Raw genomic sequence first — 14780 nt, forward strand, 5'->3', positions numbered from 1 at the left:
AGATGACATGAACCCAAGATCCGTAGCTCCCGAGGGTGTTGGTTGAATAGGCGTGTTCATGTCTCAATTTCATATTGATCTTTCTCTACTGCGATAAGAAATGATAAATTAATGTCTAGCTTGTTTCGTTTCATCCGTTGCAGTGCCTAATCCTGTCATGCAAAAACGCCCTGCTATACCCATATCTTCAACTGGAAGACAATTATCCTCCACCGTAGTTCAGTCATACGTTCCGCATCAATACATAAACCCATTGCCAATACCACTAAACACAGCCCGCCAAGTGTGACTTTGCTTTGTATAACGTCATAGTTTCTTCAACTACACCTGTAATTTGACGTTGCTCCTCTCTAGACGATCAACGGCGCTCGTAGACAATACGTTCGCTGGTGCGTGGGCTGTGGCTGTAGGACCGCCTTGAGACACTCGTGTAGCTGGCTCGTGGAGAGCGCGAGGACGAGTGATGATGGTGGTGGTGGTGGTGATGGTGACCTGTGTATCGCCGAGAAGGCGTGATCTCCTCGTGGTAGTAGTACTTGGTCTTGGGCTTGGGGTCACTGAAACACATGTTGGTGTTTGTTTGAAGGTTTGTTACGCGAATCGTTTATTGGTTCCGAAATGTCGAGATTGTTGAGTGATTGATTCAAGTGTCTTGGTTGCTGCAACAGATAATATGAAGATGCAACTTTGAATAATAGATCGACTCCAAAATGCAAGGTATTGATTTATGTGATGGGAGACAAAAAAACAACGTGTGAGAGTCATTGAGGAGGGTTCTTTCGTTTGATCTTATACCAAAAATGCCCAATGCCCTGGCGTCTTTTGCCCGGTTTCTTTCTGACCAACCCATGTTGTCACAACCTGGCGCAAGCAAGGAGAGGGGTCCTTGGCCAAGGACGACCATTCGGAACCTGCCTCACCCACCCATCTCGACTAAGACAAAGTCCCTCCACACACGCTCACAGTCTAGAGCCAAGTAAAGTTTGCTATTAATAAAAGAGGCTGGACCTGGTCTTGCGAACTTGCCAGCCTGTGCAGACAACGACTTGGGCCCTGACTTTTCGTAATGGGTGGTTTTGCTGACTCAAAGCCTCGTTTTGGTTAAAACATGACCCAAGCCAAGCGAGCATTTAACAGTCATATGACGCTTCTTCACATTTCAAACTAGAAACTTGATTCATTATGGGATCCTTTCTATGTTGCGCTTTTACATCCTGTCTCAAAAAATCGCTTCCGCAACCCTGCAAAAGACGAGAATTCCTCGATCGAAAGACACATGCCCCATTCTATTTAGATTTCTATTTCTTCTGCTTAAATTCCACCTGCAGTTGACCAAGAGCCCAGGTAGTCACGAAGACCGCCATCGCACTGGCAAAGACAATCAGAGGCTTTCGAAGAGCGCTTGACAAAGGCGCGTCGTAGGAGATGATGAGGTGTCGATCCCGGAATTCGTCAACTAGGTTTCTCGCCTTGATGTTGATGTGTGTTCTGCCGACGGTGTCGAGGTAAGTTCGGGTCAGATCAATCGAGGTTGACATGATGGATGACTCGGGAACGTTGGCGTAGTACTTGACGTTCCTATTCGATGATTAGATAGACTACAAACAAGGCTCGGCTTATTAACTTACACAGCACCCTCGGGGAGAAGGACGTTGATGTTGACTTGCTCATACTCGACACCCTCAAGCTGCTTGGGGCCCTCGATGAAAGGAACTCGAAGAACGTAACCTCCAGTCGCGGTCTTGCGCAAGAAGTTAGAAGCATCTGAGTTCCATCCGATAGTGAAGGGGGCCTTCCAGCCGCCGAACAGAGGGTATCGGAGCTTCAGCTCGAGGAGAGCCTCTCGCTTGTTGGATCGGAATCGGGACGTCGAAATGTTGCCAATAACATCGACATAGTAGGCGTCCACACTTCCTACCTGGAGAGGAACTCGCATGTCGGAGAGCGCATAGCTGGGGCGATTGCCTTGAATCAGGTCCTTTGTGAAGTCTCCTCGGCTAAAGGAGCCAGTCAGGTTAGCACCGCGGTAGTGCAGATCGTAGTGTTCCTCAAAGGCAATGTTGCCGCCCCAGTGGCTGACCTCGATATCGCGGTCCAGCTCCTTGACGTGGGTCACAGGCTTTTGAAACTCGAAACGAACACGCGCGGGGGAGACAGCACCGGCGGGCTTCTCTTCAAAAGGTCCATAGATAAGCTTGGAGCCCTGCTTGACGGGGTACTCCTTGACGTCGCCGCTTCCAGGAAGCTTTGTGTAATCGGGAATGTTGGAGGTACCAGTCTTGATTTCGGTCTTCTGCTTCTTCGTGGTGTAGGCGGATGGTGCGTAAACGGAGAAGTCGTAGGCAAGGAATTGCCTAGCCCTCTGCGAAATGACTGCAGGGGAAGGGGTATAGGCCTTGAGGTAGTAGTAGGTGATACCGAGCGTCTGTTGAGCACCAGGCTTGAGTGGCGTAGGTAATTGAATACGGTAGTATTGAACATCACTAATGCGTCAAGTTAGCACTATTATCTCGGTATGAAGTTTGGATAAACTACCTGTTGGCGTCGTATTCGACGGGCTCGACCACAAACGGCCCTGCGTTCGCGTCCTTTCGATCCTTGACCTCGAAACCTCCTACACGAGGCAGCTGTTCAGTGGTGAATGGCACATAGTACTCTGTCTGTGGCTCCTTCGCGACGTTCTCAACAAGGACGTTAATCTGTTCTTTGACGTAATTCTTCTCGAGGGAGATGACGTGTACCAAATTGGCGTTCTGGAAAACCTGGGGAGGTTTGAAGTCGGCAGGAAGGATGATCTTTGATGTCTTGGACTCAGTGCTTGCGCCAGCGAGTGCGGCGGATACCAAGCTAAAGAGCGCCGTAGTAATGGCGAACGGCTTCATGATGACGGCTCGGGTGAAGATTTACTCATCAATTGAGTAGATCCAAAGCTGTCAGGTATGAAAAAGATTCGTGGCCGTGTGCCGAGGAGAATTGTGGACAAACTAAGTTTGGTTGATGCAAGCTCAACTCTCTCGACACCTCAACCTCGCAGCACTCCTGAGACAGCTCCCCAAAAAGCATACGTTGCACGTCAACAGGAGCTTCAGGGTAGGCCAGCTTGCGCAGCCAATGAAAACGTGGCTAGATTGGTGAGACGGGAGAATCGTAGCGCCGGACCCGGGCCGGTATGCTAGCTTTATGTCAGAGATCCATTGCTACCATTCAATGGAGCTAAAGACAACTGGGCGGGCTGTCGAATGCTCGAGGTACCAACAAGCTTCGAGGTACCTGACTGGCAGAGGAGTCAAGTACCTTGCCCTGGGGAACTCCCCACGAATGTGGCTTACTGTGACCTGACATCATGTTACCAAGCTCGAGCTATCAACTCAACGCGGCCGACCCCATGTTTTTATACGACACAGCGATTGAGAGAAGAGGTATGCGTATAATCGGTGTATCATGATACTATCGCCCTTCCCCAGTAGTTGTATTTCTCTTATAATAAAATTGTAATTTGGAATAAGCGGTTGAGACATGTTTGTGTTGCGTGACTATCAACTTAGTAGCCACTAGACTGCCCCCCTCCAACGGCCCGACAAGAGCTCAACACCAGGGCCATAATCGAGGGGGAAGAAATCCTAATCCACACTCTCAGACCACACCGACGCTCTAACTGTGAGGCAGTTAAAGTTGGATCGAAGCGAGCTTCAAAGCTGGAGGTGTCCTCTTGCTTATTTTGCTTTGTGATGAAGCGGTCAATGCGTAGGCAACTAGAAGCAGCTGCAGGTATTGATTACATAGATTATTAGTACTAAGGTACATGTTGCATGTAGGTGAGATAGTTGGGAGTCGAGATTCCAAAGACAAGACATTTGGCGGGGACTTGGGATGAGCTGGGACTGGTCAATTGGTCATGAGATCTGCAATAAAGTACATGTCAACATCCTCATGCAGGTAGATGTACTTTAATTCTGGCCGATTGATGACCTGAGGCTCCCTGTGCATCTTCCGTTTAACGGCTTCTACTCGCTGAGTGAGAACCCAGCTGTCTCCTACTGCCTACCACAGCCAAACGTTGAGTTAGCCTAGCCCAGCTCGTACCTACCTACCTCTGCAGCTACGTAAGGTGCTATCTGCTCCACCTACCTCACTCCATCCTGTCCTGTCCCATAACTTATCTGGGTTGGCCGGACCTGTGTTACTTTAAAAACCCCTTGCCTCCCCCTACCTCGACCTGTTGCTATCAATTGCTTTATACCTATACCAGCCTCTTCTCTATTTCGTTCCGTTCCTGCAAACCCTCCTAACCTAAACGCGCTCCTGTTCAACTTCAACAAGAGCTTACCCCGCCAAATCCGAACCCCGCCAAATCAGACGTAGTACCTCGCCAAAATGGTCGGTCTTGGTCCTCGTCGCCCTCCCTCCCGAAAGGGTACGTATGCCCAATTGCTTGTGTCGCTACCTTTTTCGAATTCCCCGCGTGCTGCCAAACTCGATGCCTTGTGGTTTTGGATGTACCGACTGTACTTTTGCCAGCTGTTGCTTGTTCGAGATACTGCCATGGTGGGGCAGAACCAGCAAAAATGAGCTGCAATGACGATGTTGGCTCCATCAATCCTGACCGTGGGGTCAGACGTCAGAAGCAAGACGAAGCCCTGCATGATTTCACGGAGATCACGATATTGGGAAAGCCAGCAGTGCAGGATCGAGAGCCCATGTCATTGACTTTCCGAGCTTGTCCAAATGCCGGCTTCTACTATGGTGGCAGCCAGTTTGTGGAATTGTGACATTCATGCTTAAAGAAGAAAAGAGCCGCCAGAGGTGGTGTATTACGTGAGGCAGACACCTATAGCAAGCATCTCGATCTGCCAGCTGGCAAACACTGTCCTACTGTCATGGTGTAGGCGCGGTACTTGGCAGTGTCTCTGCTGTACTAAAGCTAGAATGCGCTTCCCTTGGCAATCTCCCTTTTACCCAGACTCGTTCCTTTGGTTTTCTTGTAGCTACACTCCAAAGAGAAAATAACCATCAACGTCAAACACCAGTTGCTAATGACAATCATGACAGGATCCATGGCCGATGTCCCCAAGGACCTCGCTGAAGAGATCAACAAGCTCGAGAATCTCTTCACCGTACAGCCCAGCAAGCTCAAGGAGATCACCAACCATTTCGTTTCTGAACTCGCCAAGGGTATGTTGCGCGCGTGGAGGAGCATCCTGAGATATGAGCTAATACGATGCAGGTCTCAGCGTTGAGGGTGGTAGCATTGTGAGTTCAACATGTTGCACTTCAAATCCTGCTTCTAATACATTCTATAGCCTATGAATCCTACCTGGGTCATGTCATACCCGGATGGCTATGAAACCGGCACCTACCTGGCCCTCGACATGGGCGGCACCAACCTGAGAGTGTGCCAGATCACACTTACTGACGAGAAGTCCGAGTTCGATATCATCCAGTCCAAGTACCGCATGCCTGAGGAGCTCAAGTCTGGCACCTCTGAGGAGCTTTGGGAGTACATTGCCGAATGTCTCTACCAGTTCCTTGAGACACACCACGGAGACTGCACAAAGTTGGAGAAGATCCCTCTGGGTTTCACATTCTCGTACCCCGCCACCCAGAACTACATCGATGAGGGTATCCTCCAGCGATGGACCAAGGGCTTCGACATTGACGGTGTCGAGGGCCAGAACATTGTTCCCATGTTCGAGGAGGCCTTGAAGACTCGGGTATGTTAAATTGACTTTGAAGATAATAAAGACTTACTGAACACGGTATACAGGGCGTTCCTATCAAGCTTGCCGCTATCATCAATGATACTACCGGCACATTGATTGCCTCTGCCTACACCGATACTGCCATGAAGATTGGTTGCATTTTCGGCACTGGTTGTAACGCCGCATACATGGAAGACTGCGGCTCAATCCCCAAGATTGCTGACCTGAACCTCCCTGCTGACCTGCCTATGGCCATCAACTGCGAATGGGGAGCTTTCGACAATGAGCATAAGGTCCTCCCCCGAACCCCCTACGACGTCATCATTGACAAGGAGTCTCCTCGCCCTGGACAGCAGGCTTTTGAGAAGATGATTGCTGGTCTGTACCTTGGCGAGATCTTCCGACTCATTCTCGTCGACCTCCACGACAACAAGTCTATCCATATCTTTGAGAACCAAGACATTGCTCTCCTCCGCAAGCCTTATTCTCTGGATGCCTCCTTCCTGTCTGCTATCGAGGAGTACGTTGAAATAGATATCCTGATACTGCGAGCACAACTAACCTGATGTTCTTAGGGACCCCTGGGAGAACCTGTCCGAGACCAGCGACCTCTTCAGCAAGAAGCTGAACTTGAAGTGCACACAGCCTGAGCTTGAGCTTATCCGCAGAACCGCCGAGCTCATCGGCACACGAGCTGCCCGCCTCTCGGCCTGTGGCGTTGCTGCTATCTGCAAGAAGAAGAACTACCAATCTTGCCACGTCGGTGCTGACGGTTCCGTGTTCAACAAGTACCCCCACTTCAAGGAGCGTGGTGCCAAGGCTCTGCGAGATATTCTCGACTGGCCCGAGAAGACCAACAAGAAGGAAGAGGATCCCATTGAAGTCCTGACTGCCGAGGACGGTAGCGGTGTCGGCGCCGCCCTGATTGCCGCCCTGACGCTTAAGCGCATCAATGAGGGCAACATGGCGGGTATCCTTCATCCCGAGAACTTCAAATAAATTTAAAGCGGAATCAATTAAGCAAAGGCGTGAGGTAGGCATCAACGTTTAAGAATGAACCGGAAAATAAAGACAGGCGTGTACTTGAATCATAGCACGAATAGAGACAAGGGGACGTTAAAGGACTACCAAAAAGCGGGTATGTCACAGACAAGCCCCCTGGTTCCTGTTGATGGATATATATATGTACGTTTAACCCATGAATGTGCAGATAGGTAATCGGTATTCTGTGAAGTACGTTAGCTTGTTCCAAATGGTGGCTACCATCATAGGGGGAGGGCAGCGGCTCCTCGATGTGCTTTTTGGAATAATCAAGGCTGTCTACAGCCTGTTAGAGGTACCAACAGCATATCGAAGAACCGCTGCCCCCTCGAAGGACTTACTATCCAGGGTCCAGTAACGTCTTCGTACACCCTCCCATTCTCCCTCGCCGGCCTTTTCTAGACCAGACATGTCCACATCGCTCTCTTCCCATTCAACGTCAAGACCGGCATCAGCACACTGCATCTCGACTACCTTGGTGTATACATCGTAACAGATTTTCCTGTCGGCTCCAAGTCCGTTGAAGAAGCTGAACTTGCCTTCTTGGTCCATGATACCGATGATGCACTCGGAGAAGAAGTAACGCAGCTGTGAGTAGTCTTCACCGAAGGTATCAAAGTAGATGGCATCGTAGATCTCGCCATCTTCAAGTAGCTTGGGCACAATGTCCTGCCACTTGCCCTTGTGAACCTTGAAAGCACCCTCTTCAGGTCCGCTCTTCTCCCAGCTGGGGCCGAACTTGGACTCGTCCTTGGAAAGGTGCTCGAGAACGCTGGGGTGCGCCTCGATAATGTGGTGGCGTGAGGGCTTGAGCTCAGCGAACATACCATCGACAATGCCCATGCCAAAGCCAATATTAAGGATGCGCTTACCCGGAGCTGAATCTGGGATAAGAGCGGCAACGGAACGGCGCATGATGTCCGTCTCCCAGGCCATCATGACACCATTAAGATCGGAATCCACAAGCTTGGCATCGTCGTATACCAGTTTCGAGTTGAGATACTCCTCGCTTGTGACTTGCTTCTCTTTTGCATCAGGAGGGATGAACTTGGGTTCTTCTACGGTAGGTTCGACGTCTTCGGTGGAAACCAGCTGAGGGGCCTCTTCGTCGTCATCCTGCTGGACCTCCATCTCTTCGTCACCATCCTCTGAACCAGATGACAGCTCCTCGTAATCTCCCATGAGAGCGAACAGAAGCTCTGCTCGAACTCCAGCCTCTATACAAAGCTGGTAAAGAGACTTGCGACCTAGTCTGAGGGCAAGACAACCTGGTGTCTCGTTGTTGCTGTCGACATCGTTCCAGATGGCACCCTGAAGGAAGAGATCATGGACTATGTCCTTGGCCTCCTCAACTGAGCCGTCTTCCTCCTGGCCGTCATCATCGGGGGAAGCAGGCCCGCAAGCACGGATGGCTGCATGCAAGGGTGTCTCTCCAGTCTTGGGGTCCTGGGCGGTGGCCTTGCCAGTTGTTTTGAGGAGCTTCTTCAAGCCACTCCTGTCATGGCCCCAAGCATAGTAGAGGACTTCCCGAATTTCTTCAGGGCAATCAGACGATATGCGCGCCGGCATAGAATCATCGATTTTGGATGTCGTTGCGGCCATTGTGACTTGGCTTAGTAGTCACTATCAAAAAAAATAATAATTGTGTCGCGGGGTTGTTTCTTTGGAGGGGCACACAAGCCTTGGAGATGGTTGGACAAGGCCACAGGCTGTCAGAAACGTTAGTTACTTGAGGTAATGAGAGACAAAATTAGTAAGTCAGTTTATGCTATTTAGACTATGATTTTGGTTTATTCAATTTTGTATTCTAAAATTCAGAGGTCATTTTTTCTGCTAACCCACTTGACAAGACGCAACAAGGATGAACGAACGGTTACACCCGTCTAGGCGCCCAAGAATGGATGCAGTGAGATCAGTTTGAGCCGATTTCCCGAGTATCGAGGCAGGATAAATCTCCAATCTGCCAGATTCGTGCAAGTTGATGGGGCAGAGACTTGGAGAACACGGACTTGATTGTCGAATTTGATACCGAGCGAGCCTCATCTATGCTCCACTGAGCATCCCCCAGTCCAATTGACCCATGCACTCCACTGTAGCAGGCCAGGACTCGATGCAGGCTGGTGGCTTGTTGATTTGATTTGACTTGATGCGCTTACACGTGCATAAAAGGATGAACCTGGGTGATGCGGATGCAGTGTCTCGAGGTGCAGTGCTTGCTGACTGGCTAGACATGCTATATTGAACTAATTATGAACCAATAGTTTATGCTCGTATACAGTTCGTGTTAATTGTCCAATCTGTGCCTGGAAGAATGACGCTTTACTGTACTGCCTTGGATCTGTGATGGAGATGGAAGAACGGCCGCTAAAAACTCAGCGGATCCTGAACGTCTTCAGAGCCAGTTTTCTCACCTACGTTCCCCTGGCCACCCACTGACCTATTTGTAGTGACGTGCACGTTGCTACAGGCGATAGTATGATTCGTCAATGCGCTGAGACTCAGAGCTGTCTCGAACCTGAGCTTGAACCCGGGACAATGCTAACTAAGCCAGGATTGGCTTTTAGCTCCACATAACGCGCGACCTAAAGTCTGTTGATCGAGACCGACGATAACAAGCGTCCAAGAAATCAATCCGAGGCAGGGAAACCTTGACATTTTTTCGTACCGTAACCAAACTTACGGTTGGTCGTCAGTTGCCTTCTGCATCGCGAACCGATAATTCCTGCCGCCTTCCGTCTCGTCGCCAGCCCTGGACTTTCCTCCTCTTAACCTTGGGTATTACACCAAAACATTGTCTCGCTCTCCTCTTCTTGTTACTATCTCCAGGTAAGCAACCATAACAAGACCAAGACTTGCATCTTGCATCTTGCACCACTAGCATCTATCCATCCATCAATTGCTTAATCCATTGGCTTTGTTGCCTCTCCCGTTTTCACATCCGTCTATCCCTCTCGCCCGTTGAAACTCAATCCCACGGATGTCGCATCCTGTTTCCTCAATGCGCACATGCTGATCGTTCAGGACCTCAAGACTCGTTCCAGAACTTGGCTCAGCACCCGCTCGGGTAATAGACCATCAGTCCGACCCGGAGTCGTCGTCATGAAGTTCGGAGAGCAGCTTCGCTCTAGCGTTATCCACGAATATCAGTGGTATTATATCGATTACGATGGTTTAAAGGATGAGCTTAAAAGGTCTACTGGCCCCATCAAAGCATCAGGCAAAGGCCCCGAATGGACCGAAGATGATGAGACACGCTTCGTCGGCAAGCTCGAGGAAGAGTTGGAAAAGGTTCACACGAAGCAAAAGGTGAAGGCTATGGAGATTGCCCGTCGCATTGCTGTGAGCGAGCGTGAGGTCAAAGAAGTTGTTGGCCGCCTTAACGAGCGCGGGCTTGGTGAGAACGGCCCTACCGAGGAAGAGTTTATGCTGCTTGAGGAGGATCTCAGCGACATCATCGCCGATGTCCACGACCTCGCCAAGTTTGTTCAGCTTAACTACACCGGCTTTTACAAGATTATTAAGAAGCACGATGTAAGTCGCCGCCCTTGGCAGATTTCATGCAGCGATTATCTAACCCGACGCCCAGAAAATGACCGGATGGCACCTGAAGCCCGTTTTCGATAGCCGACTTAAAGCCAAGCCTTTTTACAAGGAAAACTACGATGCTTCCGTCATCGAGTTGTCCAAGCTTTACGACCTTGTCCGTACTCGTGGAAATCCCGTCAAGGGTGACAGTGCTGCCGGCGGAGGCCAAGCCAGTTTCATCCGCCAAACGACCAAATACTGGGTTCATCCCGATAATGTGACAGAATTGAAGCTTATTATCCTGAAGCACTTGCCCGTTCTGGTCTTCAATGCCAACAAGGACTTCGATCCGCAGGATTCAGCTATCACGTCGATTTACTACGACAACCCCGATAAATGGGACTTGTACGAAGGCCGACTGAAGAAGACCGAAGGCGCCGAGGCACTTCGACTGCGATGGTATGGTGGCATGAAGACCGAGACTATTTTCGTTGAGCGCAAAACACATCGAGAGGACTGGACTGGTGAAAAGTCTGTCAAGGCTCGATTCTCCATGAAGGAGAAGAACGTTAACGCATACATGAAAGGAGAGCTTCTCCCTGCTGCCATCTTCGAGAAGGCGCGCAAGGAAGGTAAGAAGCCCGAAAAGGCCATTGCTGAGGACGAGCGATTGGCATCCGAAATCCAGTACTCGGTGCTCAAAAAGGGTTACAAGCCCGTATGTCGATCTTTCTACAACCGTACTGCGTTCCAGCTTCCTGCCGATGCTCGAGTACGAATCTCCCTCGATACGGAGCTCACAATGGTGAGGGAAGACAACCTTGATGGCCGTACTCGTTGTGGAGACAACTGGCGACGTATGGACATTGGCATCGATTACCCCTTCTCGCAGCTGCCTGCTGAAGATGTTGAACGATTTCCTTATGCTGTTCTGGAGGTCAAGCTCCAGACTCAGGCTGGACAAGAGCCCCCTGAGTGGGTCAGACAGCTTATTTCATCTCACCTGGTCGAGGCTGTTCCTAAATTCTCAAAGTTCATTCACGGCACGGCGACTCTGTTCCCCGACAGGATTGACCTCCTACCTTTCTGGATGCCACAGATGGATACCGACATCCGCAAGCCTGTTACTCACGACTTCGGTATTCGACGACCTGGCCTCTCAGGAACGACAAACACATCCGATGATGAGGACGACCTGGACTCTGATGATGAAGAAGCTGCGGGTTCTGGTCGCAATGGTACTAACGGGACTAATGGTACCAACGGGGAGTCGAGCGCGCAAGGCGCAAGCAGACGCCGAGGTCCGACAGCTGTGGATGTGGAGGGCCAAATAACCGACCTGCCTGATGTAAACGAAGACTGTCTTTACGATTCGGACGATGAGTATGATGAGAATTACGAGCTGGAAGTCGCCAAGCGCGAAGGCGGCTGGCGCTACTATTCGACTCTGCTTTCCACCAAGGGTCGACGCATTGGACAGGCTTTGGGTCGACATGCGGTTGTTGCACTCAAGGCAGCCGTACCTGCACCTCGCAGCACTGCAGTCCCACGCAGCGAGCGACTGCAAGGCTTGTTTGGAAACGACACCATTCAGAACAAGAAATTCAAGGCGCCTCCTGGCAAGAAGATATACGTGCCCGTGCGAGTCGAGCCCAAGGTCTACTTTGCGGCCGAGAGAACCTTTTTGGGATGGGTAAGTGAGATGCTTTCAGCTGTATGGAACACAGTGACTAATATGACATTGCAGCTCGAATTTTCTATTTATATCGGTACCATTGCTGTAACTCTACTCAACTTTGGCAACCATCCTACGCCAGCTCACTTCTGGGTGGCAGGCGTCTTTACACTGCTTGCCATTATGAGTCTTTGCTATTCCGTTTTGACGTACCTCTACAGAAGCCAAGGAATTCGATCTCGCAAGGTTGTCAAGTTTTACGACCGCTGGGGGCCTAGTGCGCTCTGTGGAGCTCTCTTCATCGGCGTGGCTCTCAACTTTGCGTTCGAGGGCAGAGAGAGGAATCTCTGGTAGAAATCAAGAGTTATTGTTTAGCTGACCATTTGTATACTGTGTTACTTGAAGCGGTTATTGGGAAGTAGTCATGATAAGCACGGGTAGGGGTAATCAATCAGCCTTTGTCGGGTTTTTCTTTGTGCATTCTATAGCAATGAGATGGAAAAGAAGTTATTAGAGGGTTAGGCGATATTCGAAATAAAAGCGTTATTGTCCAATTGTCTTCGGCTAAGTCAGTATATGCTTAGGATAGTCAACTCCGGCCCTTCATATGACCTTGTTAGACCTTACCAGCATGTCTCCGTATCCGCACGGAGCTGTAATACTTGCTGCAATTGTCCGTCTGCTTTAGCTCAACGAAGCCCTGTCCATGATTGACGCTAAATAAACTCCACGCCAAGGCCATCGAGCTCCAATCTGCCATCTCGTAAGCCTCAGTTCTAGACCATGGTCTCTGGGCAGGTTGTCGGCTGTCTATAGTCGGCGCCGCCAACGTACTTGATCATGTGGCGCTGGATGAACCATAAATGCTTCTAAAACCCAGAGATGATGAAATGAGCCTAAGAAGTACTGAAAGGAGGACGTTAGTATGACATTGTGCAACGAAATGATGAGTTCAGTGGTGCAATATATAAGTCGGGAGGGGTCAGTCGTTTCACGATAGTTTTCTCTGTCTACCACACGAATTACATCCCTGCCTTAAGTCTTTCAACCTCTGAACGTCATCTATCATGACAATTCTTAAGACCCAATCCGAGTTCGGACATGCGCCGCCGCCGCAGACTCCTTACAGTGTTATAACGAACCTTCCCGGATGGGACGTTGCCAAAGCTATCCGTGATGGCGATCATACCCCTATGAAGAGAGTGGTTCACATCTACCCTCGCTTCGTAGCCACACACTATGCTGCTCAGGTAAGGAAAGCAACCCTTCACTCGTTCATTTACTTACTGACAAGTACAGCTTGGTAACGAGATTGCAAAACACGTTGGCCATGCTGGTAAGGCTGCGCTGGTCTATCTGAGCCCTGCGATATGGCCATATACTCTTCACCATATCACCCACTCGAACCGTGGTGAGGGTCGTATGGAGGAACACGATGTGGCATTCAAATGTGTCGATATAGCTGGTCATCGGCTATACATAACCCTATTTAATCCCATGAGAATGCCTGTCATGATGCTCGCCTGGCAGAATCCTGGCCTGGGGATCTCTCTTCGCGGAGCCGAGCAGGTCCTTAAGGGCATAGACACCATCAAGGAAGTGTCCTTTGAAGTTGGAATAAAAACTTTCCCTTCACCGAGCTGGACTCCTGAGAGTGAGGTTCATGATGCTCTCCGAGAAAGGATCGTTGAACTTCTTCATCGTGCCCCAAGAGATGCAGACAAGGTCAAATGCACACCCAGAGATGTATTTCTGTATCCGACAGGAATGGCTGCCATTTTTTACTCAAACACTCTCTTGACGAAACATCGCCCAGGCACTGTCGTTGTTCTTGGTGTCATCTTTCACAATACGTATCACCATCTCGTCGAAGAGTGTCCACAAGGGATGAAGCACTTTGGAAGAGTTGATTCAGACGGGATTTCTTCTTTTGAAAACTGGCTTAAGGGTGAGAGAGATGCGGGTAGGCCTGTGAGTTATGTCTTTGTCGAAGTTCCTGGAAATCCGACATTGGACACTCCTGATACTGCTCGTTTGATGAGGCTTGTAAGTCGACTCTGCCGTACGAGTATTAGAACATTTACACTGACCTCCCTTCAGTCAGAAGAATATGACTTCTTCCTCATTGTTGACGACACAATCGGTGGCTTCGGCAACATAGACGTCATTTCTCATTCAGACATTTTATTGACATCTATCACAAAGTCCTTCAGCGGTTATGCCAACGTCATGGGTGGTTTAGTCGTTCTCAACCCCCTATCCTGTCATTACCAGGCTCTCCATTCCCTATTCGGGGAATCCCACCATAACGAACTCTTCACTGCAGACGCACAAGTACTTTTATCCAATTCGAGCGACTTCCTTGAGCGAACAGGGATTCTCAACCGAAACGCTCTCGCTATGGCAGAATTCCTTCACGAGGCTATATCCCCTCCCAACTCTCCTGTTATTAACGTGCAGTATCCGAGCCTTCTGGATAGTAAAGCAAACTACGACGCCATCCTACGACGAGGGACACCAGAGCTTCCAGACCCAGGATATGGATGTCTCCTGACCGTCGAATTCTCTAATGTTGAAGCAGCTATAGCCTTCTACAACAGGGCGGGATTTTACCCGAGTCCTCATCTCGGAGGCCATGTCACAATTATGCTCCCGTATAATATGATTGTCTTTAGCAAGAAACCCGAGGAGAAGGTATATATGGATGAGTTGGGAGTCAGAGAAGCGAGCGTACGTATTTCAGCCGGGCTGGAGAGTGAAGAGGATTTGATCGACACCTTACGAGATGCGCTTCAGGCGGCTACAAAGCTCGACGAAAGGATTAGGAAGGAATAGTATGG

At 49.9% G+C, this 14780-nt stretch overlaps 5 protein-coding genes across 5 annotated transcripts; 3 read left to right on the forward strand and 2 right to left on the reverse strand.

Moving 5' to 3' along the window:
• Window positions 1–1162: 1162 nt before the first annotated feature.
• Window positions 1163–3015, reverse strand: FGSG_00499 (uncharacterized protein). The gene is made up of 3 exons (XM_011317871.1): window positions 2536–3015; window positions 1629–2483; window positions 1163–1578 (listed from the first exon to the last, which is right to left on the reverse strand). The coding sequence occupies exons 1-3, from the start codon at window positions 2880–2882 to the stop codon at window positions 1299–1301; spliced, it is 1482 nt and encodes a 493-aa protein (XP_011316173.1). The 5' UTR covers window positions 2883–3015; the 3' UTR covers window positions 1163–1298.
• A 1219-nt stretch (window positions 3016–4234) lies between these two features.
• On the forward strand, window positions 4235–7079 carry FGSG_00500 (hexokinase). The gene is made up of 6 exons (XM_011317872.1): window positions 4235–4414; window positions 5050–5172; window positions 5225–5250; window positions 5301–5711; window positions 5765–6219; window positions 6275–7079. Exons 1-6 carry the CDS (start codon window positions 4375–4377, stop codon window positions 6696–6698), a joined length of 1479 nt encoding a protein of 492 aa, XP_011316174.1. The 5' UTR covers window positions 4235–4374; the 3' UTR covers window positions 6699–7079.
• FGSG_00501 (arginine N-methyltransferase 2) lies at window positions 7010–8342 on the reverse strand (the record flags this gene model as incomplete). Its single annotated transcript, XM_011317873.1, has 2 exons — window positions 7010–7026; window positions 7082–8342. The coding sequence occupies 2 exons, from the start codon at window positions 8340–8342 to the stop codon at window positions 7010–7012; spliced, it is 1278 nt and encodes a 425-aa protein (XP_011316175.1).
• Window positions 8343–9578: 1236 nt separating this feature from the next.
• FGSG_00502 (vacuolar transporter chaperone 4) lies at window positions 9579–12494 on the forward strand. Its single transcript, XM_011317874.1, has 3 exons — window positions 9579–10271; window positions 10327–11958; window positions 12013–12494. The coding sequence occupies exons 1-3, from the start codon at window positions 9747–9749 to the stop codon at window positions 12292–12294; spliced, it is 2439 nt and encodes an 812-aa protein (XP_011316176.1). The 5' UTR covers window positions 9579–9746; the 3' UTR covers window positions 12295–12494.
• A 513-nt stretch (window positions 12495–13007) lies between these two features.
• Window positions 13008–14775, forward strand: FGSG_00503 (uncharacterized protein; the record flags this gene model as incomplete). Its single annotated transcript, XM_011317875.1, has 3 exons — window positions 13008–13190; window positions 13240–13986; window positions 14041–14775. The coding sequence occupies 3 exons, from the start codon at window positions 13008–13010 to the stop codon at window positions 14773–14775; spliced, it is 1665 nt and encodes a 554-aa protein (XP_011316177.1).
• Window positions 14776–14780: the final 5 nt, after the last annotated feature.

The sequence above is a fragment of the Fusarium graminearum genome, chromosome 1 (assembly GCF_000240135.3).
Source record: "Fusarium graminearum PH-1 chromosome 1, whole genome shotgun sequence".
Taxonomy (NCBI): Eukaryota; Fungi; Ascomycota; class Sordariomycetes; order Hypocreales; family Nectriaceae; genus Fusarium; species Fusarium graminearum.

Excerpts from the sequence above, each read along its gene's own strand:
- FGSG_00502 (XM_011317874.1), top strand. The coding sequence starts at position 9,747 with ATGCTGATCGTTCAGGACCTCAAGACTCGTTCCAGAACTTGGCTCAGC. Across the intron at positions 10,272-10,326 it reads AGATTATTAAGAAGCACGAT|AAAATGACCGGATGGCACCT; the intron begins GTAAGTCGCCGC and ends CCCGACGCCCAG. Across the intron at positions 11,959-12,012 it reads AGAGAACCTTTTTGGGATGG|CTCGAATTTTCTATTTATAT; the intron begins GTAAGTGAGATG and ends ATGACATTGCAG.
- FGSG_00499 (XM_011317871.1), bottom strand. The coding sequence starts at position 2,882 with ATGAAGCCGTTCGCCATTACTACGGCGCTCTTTAGCTTGGTATCCGCC. Across the intron at positions 2,484-2,535 it reads GTCGAATACGACGCCAACAG|TGATGTTCAATACTACCGTA; the intron begins GTAGTTTATCCA and ends TTGACGCATTAG. Across the intron at positions 1,579-1,628 it reads CTTCTCCCCGAGGGTGCTGT|GAACGTCAAGTACTACGCCA; the intron begins GTAAGTTAATAA and ends ATCATCGAATAG.
- FGSG_00500 (XM_011317872.1), top strand. The coding sequence starts at position 4,375 with ATGGTCGGTCTTGGTCCTCGTCGCCCTCCCTCCCGAAAGG. Across the intron at positions 4,415-5,049 it reads TCGCCCTCCCTCCCGAAAGG|GATCCATGGCCGATGTCCCC; the intron begins GTACGTATGCCC and ends CAATCATGACAG. Across the intron at positions 6,220-6,274 it reads TTCCTGTCTGCTATCGAGGA|GGACCCCTGGGAGAACCTGT; the intron begins GTACGTTGAAAT and ends TGATGTTCTTAG.